This window comes from Protopterus annectens, chromosome 1.part1, assembly GCF_019279795.1.
Source record: "Protopterus annectens isolate FY-2018-M chromosome 1.part1, PAN1.0, whole genome shotgun sequence".
Lineage (NCBI taxonomy): Eukaryota > Metazoa > Chordata > Ceratodontiformes > Protopteridae > Protopterus > Protopterus annectens.
The window spans coordinates 1112280254-1112299517 of NC_056726.1; the positions used below are offsets into that span (position 1 = coordinate 1112280254).

Genomic DNA, 19264 nt, shown 5'->3' on the forward strand with positions numbered 1-19264 from the left:
GCAGGTATAGTAATCAAAACAGCCACCACAGTCACCGAACACAAATAAATCCAGGTCCAGGAGGAAAACTAAACCAGTTTAATATTTCTTTGTGCAAGAACAAACAACTGATAAAATATAATCAGATCCTGCAGATAGACTAGTGGTGGACCGTAGCTGGGATAGCTACTAAAGTTCAAAAAAATGACACGGATATATGAAACTTGAATTATGTCACTGATAAAACAGAACGAAAAAAAATGAAAAAACACTCCTTTTAAATCCACAGAAACCTCACTGCTTCGCCGAATTGGCAAGATGTTGAACTAAAGTGTAACAAAAAGACTGTTACACACTGATGTTTAGCAGTTCAAAAGTAAAAAACCCAATCCAATACTTTGTAGTTAGTTAGTTCTGATGAAGTCTGCGATGGTGCAGATGAAGGAATGCTATCGTTGTAATAAAGGATTTATTTTCAGTCTACAGCGCCTTTTTTGCTTCCTATGAGTTTGGAACTTCTGAGTTTGTTTACATAGCAATTGTGCTAGTGCTTCATTTGCTTCCTGCAAGTCTGGAACTATTGAGTTTGCCAAGGGAAGCTTCTTGTGTTTTTCTAACTACAAAGTTTTGGATTGGGTTTTCTCTACCACAAGCTAAACGGATAGTCAGGACTTCCTGAGCAACCAGGCATTTGCTTTACAACATTTCATCAGCTTTACAAACATTCTAAGGTACTTTTATGGTTGTTGTGGTCTCCCACAGACTGTTGTGAGTTGTGTTCAAGTTACTTTGCATCATTTGGAAGAGTTATAGGAATGTATATGCCTGGGATATAAACAGATTTAGTCCTACTTTACTTTTGAACTGCTAAACATCAGTGTGTAACAGTCTTTTTGTTACACTTTAGTTCAACATCTTGCCAATCTGTGGATTTAAAGAGTGTTTTTTCATTTTTTTCGTTCTGTTTTATCAGTGACATAATTCAAGTTTCATATATCCGTGTCATTTTTTTGAACTTTAGTAGCTATCCCAGCTACGGTCCACCACTAGTCTATCTGCAGGATCTGATTATATTTTATCAGTTTAATATTTCGCAAACACAGAAATCACAGTAACGCAATCAACTTCACGTTTTCGTCTTCAACTTTATCAGCTATAACTACCATCATAAAACACATCCATTTTATGCTTCCCCACACAAACACAAATTCAAAAGCACCAATCAGATTCCACCTGGCTTAATTGTTTCTTAAAGAAACTTTTGGTTAAATACATAACACATAAAAAAAACAAATAACATAGGCAGTGGATTAAATATAAAAATCCATAAAAGGCTGTACAGTCTTTTGATTTTGTTAAAGAAACATCTTTTTAAAAAAATATGTATTAATAACATTAAACCATTGCACAAAATAAGCTAATATCAGTTCAATGAGACCTACATAATAGGTGCTGTTGGTGTGGTGTCTAGCACCATCTGGTGGTTTTTCTTAAAAACTAAACCCTTAAACTGTGTTTTTTGTCATCAGTTAAGGTAACAAAATGAAGCTGTTTCATTACTTTAAATATAATATTCACTGACCAAAATGTAATCATAAAACTAAAAAACATGTGTGTTTAAAGTTTTGCAGCTCTTAGTTTTAAGACTGGTGCTAAAGACACCATATCATTAAGCCCCACATTTCTACTTGCATCTAAAACCACTTGCCAGTATAACTCACGATATTCTATAAGGGTTTCCCACATGCCTCCCCTAAGATTCGTGGGTACTACCTCCAATACAAAGAATTGATATCCTGCAGTTCCACATTTCAAAGCATGTTTGCATAATGCATTTTTTTCGTTCTTAACTCTGATATCATATACATGCTCATAAATTCGCTTTTCCCTATAAAAAATGCATCACATTTTTTGCAAGTGGCAATGTAAATTATACCTTTGGTGTCACAATTTACAAAGGTGTTCAAAAAAAGTTTTTACCCCTGGCTTGCAGATAGAGATAATCCCCACAAGCTAAGTATGTACAATAACTGCATCTGCCACACTTAAATACCCCTTTCTTTGATTTGTTATTCTTGTTCCTGAACTCAGCATTGAAGCCATTTTCCAGCATATTCTTAATGGTCATTCCCTTCCTGTAAGTGAAAGTTAGTTCGTTTTCAAAGATGTAGTCTAGATCAGATATTGCAGAAAAGTTATTCCACTCTCTCATAAAAATCTTTCTAATGAATGCTGACTGTCCATCAAAGGTAGTAACAAGACCTGCCCCATATTGATCGATAGTCTGCTTTCCTGGTGTTTCTGGTTTAATAGTGATAACCTTACCTAATATAGGGGCAAAAGTATCCTCCCTTTTGATGTTAACTTCTTCAAAAATGTTGTTGAATAATTCCTGTGGATAACCTCTGTTGGTAAATAATCCCCTAAGATAGTTGACCTCTTCCAAAAATATTTGGTTATCAGATGTCATCCTACTTAAACGCACAAGCTGCCCCTTCACCACACCCTTCTTTTGGTGGGGTGGATGGCAACTAGTGTAGTGTAGGTAAGAATTGGAAAATGTATCCTTTCTATGCACCCGTGATGTAAATGCGCCATCCATCTTATCTATACAGACGTCCAGGTATCTCAGTTCCTGATGATCAAAATGTTGTGTAAACTTCAAAAAACTTGTGGTCGTGTAAACATAGTTGAAAAGTTTGAAAAAATCTTCTTGATCTCCATACCAGAGAAAACACAAATCATCAAGGAATCTGGTGTACAAGGCCCATTGATTGTCAAAAGAAGAGTTGAGTAGAAATTTGTTCTCCCAATACGCCATAATTATATTGGCATAACTCGGGGCACAATGGGCCCCCATGGCCACACCTTTTTCCTGTTTAAAATACTCACCCTGAAAGTATAAGAAATTGTTCTTTAACACAATTTCCATCAGGGTGAGTGTATTCCTAAAATCTTTTTGCTCCAGCTTCTGACTGTCAGCAAGCATTTCTTCAAACCAAAGTAAACCCACCTCGTGTGGAATACATCCAAATAAATCTGTTACATCCATAGTACCAAATGAAAGATTCTCAGAAAATATCGAAGGTTGCAATTTCCTTAGGAAATCCCAGGAATCCTTTAAAATGTGGTTGATGCCTTCTAAAACACTTTTTACTTTTTGGTCCACAAATTTTGCTAAAGGTGCAGTCATGGAACCTTCAGCTGATACAATAGGCCTTAATGGTGGATCAACACTATCTTTGTGTACCTTGGGAATACCAAAGATACAAGGTATTCTTGGTTTTTCCACATTGAGGTACTTGTATGTATCACTATCAATAGAACCATCCAATAACATGTCATATAACATAGTTTGTATCTTTCTGTGGGCAATATTGATTTCGTTTATAGAAACCCTTGAATATTTGTCCGTGTCATTGAGCAAGTTCATCATTTTACCTTCATATAGAATTGATTCCATCACTACCACTCCCCCACCTTTGTCAGGTTTCATAACTCTCAAACCATGATTGTTACTAATATCTTTTAGTGTACTCATTTCTGCCGATGTTAAATTGGAGTGTGTGTATTTACCCATGCCACATGCTCTTATTTCATTTTCCACTTTCAACTCAAAATTTCTGAGTTGGGGGTGTATGGGTGGATTGAAGGTACTTCTACGCCTTAAGTTGCCCATATCAAGGTCCCGTATTTTACCTTTGAAAAATAATTCCAGATTTTTCTTTCTTATGAACAATTTTATGTCTACCAAAAGCCTAAAAATGTCTGTTTTTTGTCTAGGGATGTAAGTAAATCCCTTGGAAAACAAGTCAAACCAAGTTTTGTCAACCTTAACATTTGAATAATTAAAAATGTTAAAATCATTGTAAGTCCAAGTACACATGACATTAGTAATAGCGTCAGTTACTGCCAGGCTTGATCTCTTCTCACAAAGGGCCTCCACCCTCTGCCCCTGTAGTTTTTTGAATTGTACACAACTCTTTCCTGGTTCATTAACCTTTCACATCTTCTTACGGGGGGGGAAGACCTCGGTGTCTGTGACCTGTTCTGTGTTTTCCTCATTAGTCCATCCATGCTCATCATTTTGCTCCCTAGCCCAGTTACCAAAACCTTTCCTGGCTGGGGTTTTAGGTTTTGGGTAGTGTGTTTTATTTTTGTATTCATCCAGATCCCTTTTAATTTTCCCAATTTTTCTATCTTGTACTTCCTTACATTTTAATTCAACATTTTTGAGTAAATTGTGGTATTTGACCCTCTCTACTTCTACAGTGTACATCAAGTCACCCAGTATAGCTTTGTTAATGTTGTCTATGTCGTGGTGCAATTTGTCCATTAGTATTTCATTGTTCTTAATGATAGCTTTCATAATGTCAAAACCACATTTATCAAAAATAGCAATAAGCTCATTGAAAAATTCTGTCCCCTCAAAAACATTATTCGGATATTTGCACACTCTCAACCCCTTTGGAACAATATTCAGTGATAAACAATGCTTTAAGTATGCATTATCCATGTCAAGTGTTTTATATTTGAAAAGAAAAAAATCCAAGTCATTGAGCATAGTGCTCTAACCTGCACAGGTCTTCACATCCACCAGAGAGGGAGTGGGAGAGGCATACAGAGGCAAAGACATGTCAGGGAGGGGTGGGAGAGTAAAACTGAAGCTTGTTTGTGTCACACACCTTCCAACACAGGGTATCAAACCCCTGACAACTATGTAGTGCTATCACAGTTTGCTGCAGTTATTGGATGTGCCACATGGGTTACCTAGTGTGTAGTACTCAGAACATATATGTGATGGTGAGTGACATCTGCAACAGGGATATGGTAGCTATACGGTAGGTGAGGAACATGTGCCTGTCCACATGAACAGGTGCCAGTGTTAACACAGCCACACTCTCACAGAGACACACACACATTGACACACTTGGCAGGGCCAAGAGTACAACTCATCAGTAGTGGGATTGCCACAGCACATCACTGTGCAGGTATCACATGCACCACACGGGTCATATGGAGGTTGTATGGGCAAAGGGTATGAGGAGGTGTCTGACATCAGACAGCATGCTTCAGCATACCCATGGGGGTTGTAGTGAGTGTGGATGTGAACATACGCACCATACAACACACAGACAAACACACAAGGTGCCAGTACTAACATGCATGGGTGCCTGTCTGCACGGGTGTGTGGTGGTCGACTGTGCCAGCAGGATATACAAGGGTAGACGATGAGTATACCTTGGCATCAGGCCACATGACAATGGTCTGCATTGTGGCTCAGGGCTGTAGTTTCTGCATTTACCCATACAGGTGGGTATTGTATCCCCCATCCAGTCACCTGGGTGACTATTGTGTATGGCCAATGCTGTGCATCGCTTGTCATTCATGTGTTCCTTAGTCCATGACATGGACAGCGTCGGGATGTGCACACCTCCCACATGCATGTACAGTGACATACGGAACTGTACCTTGGGTGTCTGGCCCATGTTGTGAGCAGAGATTATCATCAGATGTGTCAGTCTTGCCCACCTGTGGTGGGAACTGGTAATGGGCAGCAGGTTTACCCTGCACCTACATTGATAGCATGCTAACAGCATTCCCTGGGGTCAGTGGCATCTGCCATGCAAGGCATGTTGTCAGGCATGGTATGTCCAATGTGGGTCACATGTGATGGCACCAGAGGTGGTGCAGGTGTCCATTGGGGAAGATGCACTGTCTGCATGTATGTGCATATTGGACACATGGACAGGGTGACATTCCCTCTGTAGCTCACTGTTATAACTCCATAGTTACTATCAGTGGCCAGTATGCAGTGTACTACCCACATACTGGCTGTTGCCTAGGCATGTGTGTGTGTGTGTGTGTGTGTGTGTGTGTGTGTGTGTGTGTGTGTATGAGACATGGGTTGAGAGTGTGCTCTGGATAACACTGGGGTTGTTAACTGTGCTTGCCTGGCCCTGATGTCACATGTATGGGTATGGCTTTGCACCCCAGCCTCTCAGCTATTTTACATCTGTTATCCCTGTACAGTGGACATTGTGATATATAGTAGGGCCACCATATAAGAAATATGCAAAACCCGCTACACATTGGCCACAGGTGTCACACACTCACAACCACCTCTACACAAGATACGAGTTACACACACACACACACACACACACACACACACACACACACACACACACACACACACACACACACACACACACACACACACCTGTCACATCTTGGAGTAGAACCCCTGCCTAACTAATTTATTACACTACAGTACTATGCAGTTATAGTGCACACCACGCACATTACTGGAGTATTCTTTCCCTAAAGGTGTATTTCACAATGAATGACATCAGCAGGATTGCCAAAGTAGGCCATTTGAAAAGTACTGTGAGTGACTAGACTAAAATGTATTGCTCCCTACACAGACAGTGAGACACACACAAAATATCCAGAACAGACACGTGTGGGTATAGAACCCTTGACAGTGGTCTATATCACACTACAGCATGGAGCTGTTATAGGTTGCAACATGGGGATTACTAGAGAACTCCTTCCCCAAAGGTGTATTTCACAATGAATGACATCAGCAGGATTACCAAAGTAGGCCATTTGAAATGGACTGAGTGTGACTAGCCTATAATGCATTGCTCCATATACAGACATTGAAACACACACAAAACATCCAGAACTGCCATGGGTGGGGATGGAACTTGACCATAGTTCTAAATCACAATCCAGCAGTCCTCAGTTTCAGGACACGCTACAGAGATTACTGGGCTACAACCTTCCCAGAGGTGTATTTCTAGGTGGGTGACATCAGCAGCCTTGCCAGGGTTGAGTATATGAAATGCATGGAGTGTGAGTACCCTAAAAAGCATTGCTCTCTACACAATCAAACACACACACACATTTGCCAAGTCTGGGGTTAGAACACCAACCTAACTACTTTATCACACTACAGCAGTATGCAGTTACATGATGCGCTATGGAGATTACTAGGCTATAGCCTTCCCAGAGGTTTATTTCTAGTTGGGTGACATCAGCAGCCTTGCCAGAGTTGAGTATATGAATTGTAAGGAGTGTGAGTACCCTAAAATCATTCTCTACACAGCCAGACACACACACACAAACTCCTACACACAGTTGCTACGTCTGGGGTTAGAACTCCTACCTAAGTAATTTATCACACTACAGCAGTACACAGTTATGGGATGCACCACAGAGATTACTGGGATTACTGGGATACAACTCTCCCAAAGGTGTATTTCACATTGGATTACCTCAGCAGGCTTGTCATAGTAGGACTATGGGTAGGGAGGTGTGTGCATGAGCCATAACCCATTCGTGTACGGGTTGACACGCCACATGTGGGCACACATGGGGTCATATGTCACAGGTACATGTATACAGCTGTTAGAGGACTACTTCCTTGTACAGTCATGGTGCACAGCTGGAACATGCACCACTTAGTCTGTAATGCTGACAGATACTGGTGGCTAGTATCTGCAGTGAGTGACATGTGCACCTCATGTGTTTGGGGCCCTTTGGCTGTGTGCTGGGTGGGACAGGCCTGGATAGCTCCTTGTCACAGTCACCCTCTTCCACACATCTATGTACATCTACCTTTGGCTTATTACAGTGTGTTGTCCTGACATATATGTCTGTATTCCTATCCACTGTGTGTGCAAGGCATGAGTGGTGCATACTGACGAGCGTCTGCACTAACAACTGCAGCTGCCAGATATGCCTGGTCCACCGGTGTTTGCAGTCATGGCCTTCATGTGTTTGTGTGTGAGCATGCCCAGTATGACCATCTTTAGTGAATGTGTGGATTGTGTCCAGGTAGTTTGTGCTGCAGTGCTGACCTTTGTGTTGTACACAGACAGGTAGCATGCTGTCTCTGCCGGGTATCCATTGATCAGTTGACTTTGACTGTTACTACATTTCTGCATAGCAGGGGGGGCACACCTGACTGTTTCTACATTTATACACAGGAGTGGGGGGGCACACCTGACTGTTATTACATTTCTATGTAGGATGGGGGGGCACATCTGACTATTTCTACATTTGTACACAGGGTTGGGGGGCACACCTCACTGTTATTACATTGCTATGTAGGATGGAGGGGCACACGTGACACTTGTACACATTTGCTATGACTGTACTGGTATGTCATGTACTCCATTTCATTCTGTATTTCTAACTAGCATGCTGACTAGAGGCATACCAGTGTACTACAGATTGTGGATTTGGTTGCTTACATATTATTGTCTGACTTCTTACCCTTTAGAACTAACATCCCACTGCCTGCTCTGATGTGGTCTGTCTGCATAGCCTGGGGTGAGGTTAACCATAGCCATTATTCTGGGGCCATGGCACAGGCTCTGTTTGGGTTTGTCTACACCTGTCCTGCTGGCTGCGACTGTTGTTGGGTATGTGAACCATCCTGACTGGCATGTGTGGGTCATATGGGCACACATGTTGCTCAGCACATTTCCTGCAGTGGGTTTTGTCACCCTGTGTAGTACTGGCTACTATGGTGACTCCAGTATGTGTTACAGATGTCAGGGTGCCCCTATGGGTGTCTACTGTCTGCTGCCATAACATTCAGCCACCCAATTTCCTTGCATGCTCCCATCCATACTATAGCACAGGTAACAACACATTCTACTCCATTTGGCAAATGGTAGGTTGATTGACTTACCTTGAGGGTGTGTCATACTTGTGGATGGTGCTGGAGGGCTGCCTATGTTGGATGCACATAGTACACTACCTATACATGGTTGAGCACAGGTAGTGTCATGTTTAGCATCCCTTTTACTGCATGTGAGAGTCAGAAAGAGGTGTCATTCCCTGGGTCCCTACTGTGTCAGTGCATGTGCTATGTGTTGCCTCTTTGCCAAGGCCAGGGCATACTGGGCACTCCTTTTTCTGCCTACTGGGGCAGGATCAGGTTGTTCCTCCTCTGAGTCACTCTGTCCCTGTGCAGGCCTTGGCATTGGTGGGGGGCTGTGTGGCACTGCCCCATGCTGTTCCTGCTGCAGCTGTTTCCACAGAATCATATTGTGTAGCATAGCACATACCATAAAAATTTGGGTACATGTAGCTGGTGAATACTGCAGGGCTCTACCGGATGTGTCCAGACACTGGAACCATGATCTCAGCATCCCAAACACATGCTCTATTTTATGTCTGGGCTGTGCATGTGCCTCATTATGGCATTCTTGTTCAGGTGTGTGTGCATTTCTGATGGGTGTCATCAGCCACGGCTCCAGTGTGTACCCAGCATCCTCCACTAGGTGACCTTAGGGGATGTCCCCATTGGCAAATCTGTGGTACAGCTGCATCAGATGCCATATGTGGGAATCAGCATAGCTTCCAGGGCAGCCAGCACACACATTCATTATAATGCCCTGGGCATCACATACGACCTGGCAGTTGATGGAGGTGATGCCACTGTGGTTGATGTAGGCCCTACCCTGCTCACAAGGTGGTGCTTTGATGCATATTTGCATGCAGTCTATAGCACCCACTATCCCAGGGTATCCTGTTATTTGGTGGAAGAGACGCATATTGCTGGTCAACACCTCAAGGATGCTGATGCCTGTGAGATCCCCATGATATCCCCAGTTGTGCTTTGGGAGGTACCTGTGGCTAGTATACCTAGGCCTACACATACCTTGGTATCCACTGGGATGGGTTCCCCTCAGTCAGTTTGACATGTCAGGTGTGGCTGGCACACCTCAACAATTTGCTGTAGGAGGTCTCTGTCCACCCTATAGCACTCCACTATCTCCACCTCATGTAGCCCTTGGTAGGTTACCCTAGGTCTGTACACTTTTCTCCATCTCCTCACTGTGGGTTGTTTGGCAGCATTCTCATCCTCACCACCCTCAGCCTCTTGCACATGTTGTTCTATCTTGCCTGCTGCAGCCCTTCACATTTTGTAGGTTTGTTTGTTAGAAATTCCCTGCTTGTATACATCGGTGGTGTAGATTGTGGGAAATAACAGTGGGGAAGATGTTTGCTTAGTTTATAGTAGTGTTCTGGGCTGGGCTGGTGTGCTGCCTGTGTAATTGGCTGATTCTGATAGATTTCACCTGCCAGCTAAGCTAGTTCTCCTTGATTACCTCCCTACTGCTGTTTTCCCTTCCCATTGCCTCCCTGTTTGAGCCCGTGTGCGCACCATGCAAAGAAAGTGCTCAAATGTGCACATTGCTGCTATTTCCTGGTTTAACTTATTTTTTCTTCCAGTAAAACGCTTACACTTTGTAAAGAGCGGTAGGCAGGTTTAGACACACCCCCTAGCTTAGCTGTACTAAGCTAGGAGCAAACCCAAGCCACAGGGCTCCAATCTGCTTACAGTATGCCTGACACACCCACCCATGATGTCACCTACCTCCTAGTCTTGCACTCAGCTATTCATACTCTTAAACTTTTGGGACCTGCCTCACATGCTGGGGAAAACTGGGATTCACTATCCTTCTCCTCATTTGCATAGGATTGCCTGCTAATGCATAGTTGCATGTGTCACACTGAGCCTCCACCCTTAGTAACCACTATTCACTGGCCAGGTGGTCTTTTACCTGCCATTGACTTGCATGGCAGAATACTGACTTTAGTTAGAATGCTTGTTTTAGGTTTATTTTCTTATTTTTCCAACGATCCCATTTGTGCGCCGCTGCCCTATGCTTAAACAGCAGAGAGTGGCGAAAATGAAATAAAAGTTTATTTTTTAAATTTTTGTATTGTTTGCAATGCCAATGGCCTTATACTTGGCCATTGGCATGCTTCCTCGATGATATGCAGCCTTTATTTGGAGCTGTCATGTCTCAGTTTTGGATTTTGCAGAAATGTACTCGGTTGCTAACCGAGTACATTTCTGCAGATTAAGCTAGTCCTGCATGGCCTGATTGCAGCTTCCTGGATAGCTGATTTACCTCATTTGCATGTTTTTCACCTACATAGGTTCATAGGTTCATACTAGGCTATCTGCCAAAGGGCATTTATAAACCTAGCCCATAGTTATTTGGCTTTCGCCACCCCTTTAGTTTGAATAAAACTATGCCTATTATTTTGCTGTGCCTCTGTCAAGCAGTGACACTGAAGTAATCCCTGGGGTATATCTGCGATCTCCCATCCATTGGTCAAGATTCCTCTTGAACAAGACCAGCGAGGTGCTCTGCCTCACATGTACCGGGATTTTGTTCCACAGCATAGGGAGTCTCTGGGTGATGAATCTGTCCCTCCAGCACGTTCTATTAATAACCGTGTCAAGGTTTAAGTCTCCTGCCCTTGTGGTTCTGAGGGATCTAGAGTTTTTGAGGTGAAGCATATTCATCAAATCTGGGTTTGACATGGCCTTATATGTCAGGCACAGGTCACCTCTGAGCAAGCAGTATGAGACTGAATAGAGCTGGAGTTCTTTCAGTCTGGCAGCATAAGACATATTTTTGAGACCCTTTATCCTTTTGGTGAGGAACTTTTGGGGCCTTTCCAGCTGCTGCAGGTGTCGGGTCAGATACATTCCGAATGGGGCATTGTACTCAATCATAGGTCTAATGAGTGATGAGTGCAGGGGGACGATGACCTCCCTTGATCTAGATGTGAATCCCTTCATGATCAGATGGGCAATGTAGAAGGTTTTCCTAACTACTTTAGCAACATGAGTGTCAAGCGAAGGCTACTGTCAACCTGGGTCCCCAGATCCCTGATGACTTCTTCTGTGCTCAGTGGATTGCCACCTATATGGTAGCTAGGGGTAACCTTGTTTTTCCCGAAGGGTATGACTATGCATTTCTTGGCATTTAACTTTAGGCCATGGCTCTGGCACCAGTTATCCGTTTCTGTGAGGCCCTTCTGAAGGATATCTGTGTCAGATGTGTTTTCGACTATGGCCCAGTTTGCAGTCATCTGCAAACTTTGTCAGCCATAACCCTCCTGCATTTGCTTGTACTTCAGAAAAGTAGATGCCGAACAAGAGTGGACCCAGGACTGAGCCCTGTGGGACACCACTTGTGACAGGCTTTGAGTCTGACATGGCTCCAGCAACTCTGACCCTGTGGGTTCTGTCACTTAGCCAGTTTGCAACCCATCTTGTGATGTATGGGTTTACATTCAAGCTGATGAGTTTTTCGATGATACCTGAGTGGGGTATTGTGTCGAAGGCCTTTGCCAGGTCAAGGTAGGCTGTATGGACTGTCTTTCTCTCATCAATGGCCTTGGTGACTGTCTCGAAAAAGTCAACCAAGTTTAAAAGGCATGATCTGCCTTTGACAAAGCCAAACTGGGTTGGATCCAAAGTCTGCAAGTTCCCTATGTCTTTATTTATGAGTTCCATTATGATCCTCTCCATGGCTTTGCAGATAAGGCTTGTCAAGCTAATGGGACGGTAATTTCCAGGGTCGGTGGAGGCACCGCCCTTGTGAAGTGGGACCACAGTCGCCGTGCGCCACTCCTTGGGTACGTATCCTGAGGTGAGGCTAAGATTAAACAGCTTTCCTAACTGCGGGTTTAATTCCTCATTGAGTTCGTGGAGCACACAGCCGGGGACACCATCCGGTCCCATGGATGCTGTGTTTTTGCTTTGGAGAGAGCGGTTCTGACCTGGGCGTTGGAGATGTTTGGGGGCTACAATCCTCTGGTATAGATATCTCTCCTTTTGGGGGGGAGGGGGGGGAGAAGTTTGCACTGAACCTGTCAGCCAGTATGTTGGCAATGTGTGTAGGTTCAGTAATCTTCACATCATTTTGAACTAATTCTGAGCATATCTGGGAGTTTCCTCCTAGGTTTCTAACATAGCTAAAGAAGACCTTATGATTGTCTTTTGAGTCCTTGGCAATTTTTCTCTCAAAATTTGCCTTGGATGATTTTATGAGAGCTCTTAGTTTTTTACTTATAATGATCAAAGGTGTCTTACCTTTCAAGGATTTTGCTCTATCTTGTAGTAGCTTCCTCCTTTTGTTGTAGAGCTTGTTTATGGCTGGGGTCCACCAGACTGGACGCTTGCCTTTGGTACAAAGAGTCTTAGTTTTGTTTGGGATTGCCTGATCCATGCAGTCCTGTAGGTGCTGGTAGAAGGCATTTGTAAGTGATTCAGCGGTTTGAGTAATGTTTACTACTGGCTCAGGGGCCTTAAAGGAGACCACACTAGTTTTTAGAAGTGTGAAGTCGGCTTTTGAGAAGTTTTTCACTGTGGTCGTTTTTATTTCAGGTGGGGGCGGGATGAGGACCTCCAGCGAGATTAGTTTATGATCTGATCTCACCAGTGAGGGGTATACTTCTGGTGTTGAACATTGTGATCCCATGTTCGTGATGATGAGATCAAGTATGTTTTCTCCTCTTGTGGGGATGGTGACTAGTTGTTCCATGGCATTTGAGTTTATGAACTCCAGGAACCTTTGGGCTAGAGTGTTTGGGCTTGAGTAGTGTTCCCAGTCTATATTAGGGTAGTTGAAGTCACCTAGTATGATGGTGTTTGGAGATACATTTATCCCCTCCAATGTTTTCAGGAAGGCCATGTGAGGTTCCTGAGTTTGAGAGGGTGGCCTGTAACATGCTACAAATTGCAGAGTAGTCTTGCCTATGGTTAATTGCACCTGGATGGTCTCCGATGCATCGTGCATTGCCACCACCTTGAGGTGTGGGTGTCCTTTATGAATATGGACACCCCCCCTCCTTTCTTGGTGTTGTCCGGATTTTGGGGCCGGAACACATGATATGAGGTGAAACCTGATAGTGCTGGGGTGCTCTCAGGAGCCTTGAACCAGGTTTCTGTCACAGCACAGACATCGATGTTCTCCATACTGAGAAGGGCCTCGAGTGCGTGCATCTTGAGATTGAGACTTCTGGCATTGAGCAGCATTACCCTTAGTTTTTTTTCCTTTTTTGTGTTCTAGGGTGGTGTGTGTGTGTGTGTCTTTCGGCTTTTCCCGGTTAGGGGTCGCCACAGCGGAACTCCGGTCCGCTAATGATTGGCAGTAGAGTTTACATGCTGGCTTGCCGGGCCTAACGCACAACCTTCAACGAAGCCATTTCGCATGTCGTCACACAGTAGGCGCTTTAACTGAGAATCGTTGTGTTCTAGGGTGGTAGGTTTAGAATTTGAGCCTTGCCTAAAAAAGGCACTATGGATGTGGCAAGAGCCTTTGCCAATATCCGGAAGCCTAGGGGTGACAGGTGCAAGCCGTCCCTTGCGAAGCAGCGTGGCTTGTCCAACGTCATCCCAGGCAGACAGACATTGGATCCCCTTTGAATGACACCAGAATTTAAGCCAATTATTAAAGCTGATCATCTTATCACTGTATTGTGGCATCATTCTAGGTGAAGGTAGGATACTGCTCAAGGTCAGGGTCATACCTGCCTGGGCTACATAATCAGAGAGCTCCTCAATGTCTCTTTTCATGTAGTCCAAGGAGGTACGTCTCAGGTCGTTGACACCAGCGTGGACAATGACTGAGTCGTACTTGTACCTGCTGTTGAGAGACCTGAGTGCTTGCGTTATGTGGCGGATTCTAGCGCCCGACAGGCAGCTTACTGTGACCTTCTCCTTACTCAGTCTGGTGAGCGGGACGTCAGTGTGTCTGACTATGGAGTCACCTATGACAAGTATGTTTGGTGTTGTATTTGGCCTTAAGGGCAGTGACTGATTTTGTTGTTTATGTGTTGTTTGTGTGGTGTATTGAGTTTGCAGTTGCTTGGGTGTCTGCTTTGGAGGCCTCTGCTGTTTAGGTAAATTTGTACTCAGAGCCTCCGAGTATGTCTTAGTGTGTTTATGTGTTTGATTCAGTGGTGTGGTTGAGTTATGTGAGACTGGTATTGTGGTGTGTGTAGTTGCCTTCTCCTCCTGCCTGGTCTTGCCAGTCCTGAGTTGAGAGAGCTCAGCCTCCAGTCTGGCTAAATAGCTGCATCTCTCACAAGTGTTAGTGTTACATGGGAGGAGGAGAGGGTTGTCCGTGTACATGAGGCAATTGTAACATTGTCTCAGAATTCCCAGATTCACCATCTGGGCAGGAGAGGACGCCAGCATCTGACCCTTCGACATGCTAGAAAGAATTATGAGTTGGTATGAGACAGAAAAGTAGTGGGCTTAGCAGGGAAGTGGGCACTCCTGGGGGTTTTGCTAGTGAGAGATTTGTATAATATAGGAGTGCTTGACCTGCAAAGAGAATGCTTATAAGACAAGGGATATGCTTATAAGACAAGTGCTGAGCTTTTTGAGAAGTAAAAGTTATTTGGAACAAGTGCTGCACTTTTTAGTGTAGGTGTAAACTGTTTAGGTTCCTAACAGAGCAGTTCTAAGGGAAAAATTGAAGAACAGACTTTCTGGAGCCAGAAAGAGTTTAACCTTGTTTAACTGCCCGATGCTGCTCTAGTGGCAACTCAGCTAAAAGCACGTTAAAGCGTGCTTGATAGCAGGGGCTGGAAAGAAGCAGGAATAGACCCAAAAGGGACAATAAAACTACAGTTTCAAGCCAGTAACCACCTCTGCGGGGGGGGGGGGGCAGGGAAGCTGCTCAATGTTATTCACTGCCACTGATCAACAGAGAGACCCTCCTTCAGCCCAAGCAAAAATGGCCTCACAGAAACTTTCAAACAGTTCAGGAACAGCAAGCCTGTAACTGAACTTTTTTAACTCTCAGAAAAGTGGGAAAAAAGCAAGATTTTTTTTTTTGTTTTTGTTTTTTACAGAGATAGCAGAGGTTCACGAGTAATATCAAGTTATAACAGTGCAGTAAATGACCCCACACAAGAGTGCTTGGTCAAGGACAGAAAATATGCAAGTTTTAAGAAAAAAACGATTTAAAATTAAGTGCAAACAGGAAATTCAGCAAACAGCTTTTGGTTGTGCTCTAAATACAGCTACTAATAAAGAAATCAAGTTTAACAAGCCAGAAAATGCTCAAGCTAGGCAGCTATGCAGAAAAACTTAGCAAATAAACAGAGAAAAAATACTTAAAATCTCAAAAGTGGCTCCCTTCTTCTCTCAGCGTTTTTCCTCTTGGAGGTGCTTCACCAACAGCCAACAAGCCTGAAAAGACGCCCAAACCACGAGGCAACTAGGTTTTAAGAGAGGAAGATGAAGGAGTTATGGAAATGACCCCTAGTGGCCAATAAAACTACAGTTTCAAGTCAGTAACCACCACTACGGGGGGCAGGGAAGCTGCTCAATGTTAGTCACTGCCACTGATCAACAGAGAGACCCTCCCTCAGCCCAAGCAAGAATTGCCTCACAGAAACTTTCAAACAGTTCAGGAACAGCAAGCCTGTAAATGAACTTTTTTAACTCTCAGAAAAGTGGGAAAAAAGCAAGATTTTTTTTTTTTTTTTTTTTTTGGTAATTTGCATACATGGGCTGGGAATGTGCAGGACTAGTTCAAGTGTGCTCGTGCATGGCAAATGAGCACGTACTTGGATCGCTCGGCCGCCATATTGCCAGCATTACCTCTTACACTAATCATGCACGCCATGCAGGACTTGCTTGCTCAATCTGGGGTTCTGATTAACCCCAAATAAAGTTCAGCTGTCCTGGTAGGGTTTTCCTGACATTTACTACAGTAAAAGCCATAGTTCATAGCGAGCTTACAAACCATCAAATGGATCTCATTGTTGAAAAGTATCAGTCAGGCGAAGGGTACAAAAATTTTCCACAGCATTGGATATATCATGAACACAGTGAAGACAATCATCAAAAAGTGGAGAAAATATGGGACAACAGTTACTTTGCAAAAAACTGGATGTCCCTTCAACATTTATGAAAAGACAAGACGAAAACTGGTCAGGGAGTCTGCCAAGGGACCTACAGCAACACTGAAGGATCTGCAGGAATTTCTGGCAAAGTACTGGTTGTGTACTACATGTGACAACAATCTCCTGTATTCTCCATATGTCTGGACTATGGGGTAGGTTTCACCTTTCAACAAGATAATGACCCCAAACATACATCCAAATCAACAAAATAATGTCTTCACCAGAAGAAAATTAAAGTTTTGGAATGGCCCTGCCAGAGACCAGACTTAAATTCATTAGAAAATTTGTTGGGCGACCTAAAGAGGGCTGTGCACAAGAGATGCCCTCGCAATCTGACAGATGTGGAGCACTTTTGCAAGGAAAAGTTGGCAAATATTGCCATGTCAAGATGTGCCATGCTTGTAGACTCCTACCCAAGAAGAATGAATGCAGTAATTAAATCAAAAGGTGCTTCAACAAAGTATTAGTTTAAGCGTATGTACACACAAAGTATTAGTTTAAGGGTGTGCACACTTATGCAACCAGCATGTTGTATATTTTTTATTTTTTTTAATTTTTTCCCTTAACAGATTTCTTTTTCAATTGAATTGTGCAGGCTATAGGTCACATTAAACGTGGGAAAAGTTATGAAATGATTTAATGTGGTCTCATTTTTTTATATCACAAAAACCTGGCATTTTAACAGGGGTGTGTAAACTTTTTATATCCACTGTGTGTATGCATGTATATATATATATATATATATATATATATATATATATATATATATATATATATATATATATATATATATATATTACTAATTCCTGTGGTTTCATTATTTTTTTCTTAATAGTGTAACTTATATGGTATTTCTACGATAAAGTCTATTTTACCTGGCCAAAAGAAGCTGTCAAATTATGATATGATATGATTTTTTTACAACCTTTTTCTTTGATAACTGTTTTGTCCAGTCCAATGAAGTGGGAGAGCAAAAATCAGACCAGTAAGCAATGAGAGTAAATGACAGAAAATCTCTTTTAACTGGGCATAAATCCATCATAGGTTCATAGGTTCAAAGGATGATACTAGACTATTTGCTGAGAGGGCCTTATAATCTTAGCCAAGAATTTTGCCCATCTTCTCTCAAAGTCAGCACCTGTTTCCCCTGTCCAGCAGGGACACAGGTGGGATCCCAGGGGTATATTTTCTGTTTCCCATCCAGACATCCAGGTTCCTCTTAAAGAGGGCTAGAGAGGTACTCTGCTTGACATGGAGAGGGAGTCTATTCCACAGACAGGGGAGTCTTTGGGACACAAATCTATCCCACCAACAAGTTATATTAATGTCACAGACCAGGTTAAGGCCTTGCCTGCAGGTTGAGCAAGTGGAGTTTGTCTTATGGATATGCAGCAACTCCATCAAGGCTGGGTCTAAATGGCCTTGTATGCCAGGCACAGGTCACCTCTGAGCAGTCTGTATGAAGCTGAGTATAGGGACAGAGCTTTTAGGCTATCTGGTCAGGAACATCTGTGGTCTCTCCAACTGCTGCATGTGCTTGGCAAGGTACATGCCAAAGGGGGCATTGTACTTAATAATGGGTCTGATAAGGGAGGAGTACAGGGATGTTATGACCTCCTTGTTCCTAGATGAAATACCCTTATTTATGTGGTAGACCATGTAGAAAGCCTTCTGTACAACAGAGGCAATGTGGTGGTTAAAAGTCAGGTTGCTATCAACCTGGGTGCCCAAGTCCCTCACAACTGATTGCATGCTTAGTACATTGTTATTAATGTTATAATTGGTAGGGATGCCATTTTCCCCAAAGGGGATAATGATGCATTTCTTGGCATTCAGTTTGAGGCCATGCTTCTGGCACCAGTCATTAGTTTGGGGTAAGGCCCTCTTGGAGGATGCTCACATCACTAGGGGAATTTAAGACAGCACCCAGCTTGCAGTCATCTGCAAACTTGGTCAGCCACAGACCACTGGTTTTGGCTTGCACCTCAGAAAAGTATATCCCAAACAGTAGAGACCCATAGACTGATCCTTGGGGTACACCACTCATTACGGGTCTACTAATAGAGTTGGCTTCCCTTACTTTGACTGAGTGGATTCTGTTAGTGAGCCAGTTAGCTACCCGTCTGGTAACATATGGGTTGATGTCTAGCTGGAAGAGTTTATCTATTATGCCTGAGTGGGGAATAGTATCAAAGGCTTTGGCTAGGTCAAGGTAGGTGATGTGCTCCATCTTCCCCTCATTCATGGCTTTGGTGACTGTTTCAAAGAAGTCGACCAAGTTTAATAGGCATGATCTCCCTTTGACAAAACCAAACTGTGTGGAGTCAAACATTTGGAGGTTGCCAATGTCCTTGTTTATAAGGTCTCAATGGCCTTGTATGCCAGACACAGGTCACCTCTGAGCAGTCTGTATGAGACTGAGTAGAGGGACAGGGCTTTTAGGCTATCTGGTCAGGAAACTCTGTGGTCTCTCCAACTGCTGCATGTGCTTGGCAAGGTACATGCCAAAGGGGGCATTGTACTTGATAATGGG

The 19264-nt window shown here is 43.3% G+C and overlaps 1 protein-coding gene across 1 annotated transcript in view; it reads left to right on the plus strand.

Moving 5' to 3' along the window:
• The first annotated feature begins 4740 nt into the window (after positions 1-4740).
• Positions 4741-19264, plus strand: part of LOC122815558 (vomeronasal type-2 receptor 26-like) — an 88208-nt gene continuing 73684 nt past the window's right edge. The window contains exon 1 of the mRNA XM_044088152.1: positions 4741-4782. Coding sequence (XP_043944087.1) covers positions 4741-4782 — 42 coding nt within the window. The remainder of the gene's footprint in view (positions 4783-19264) is intronic.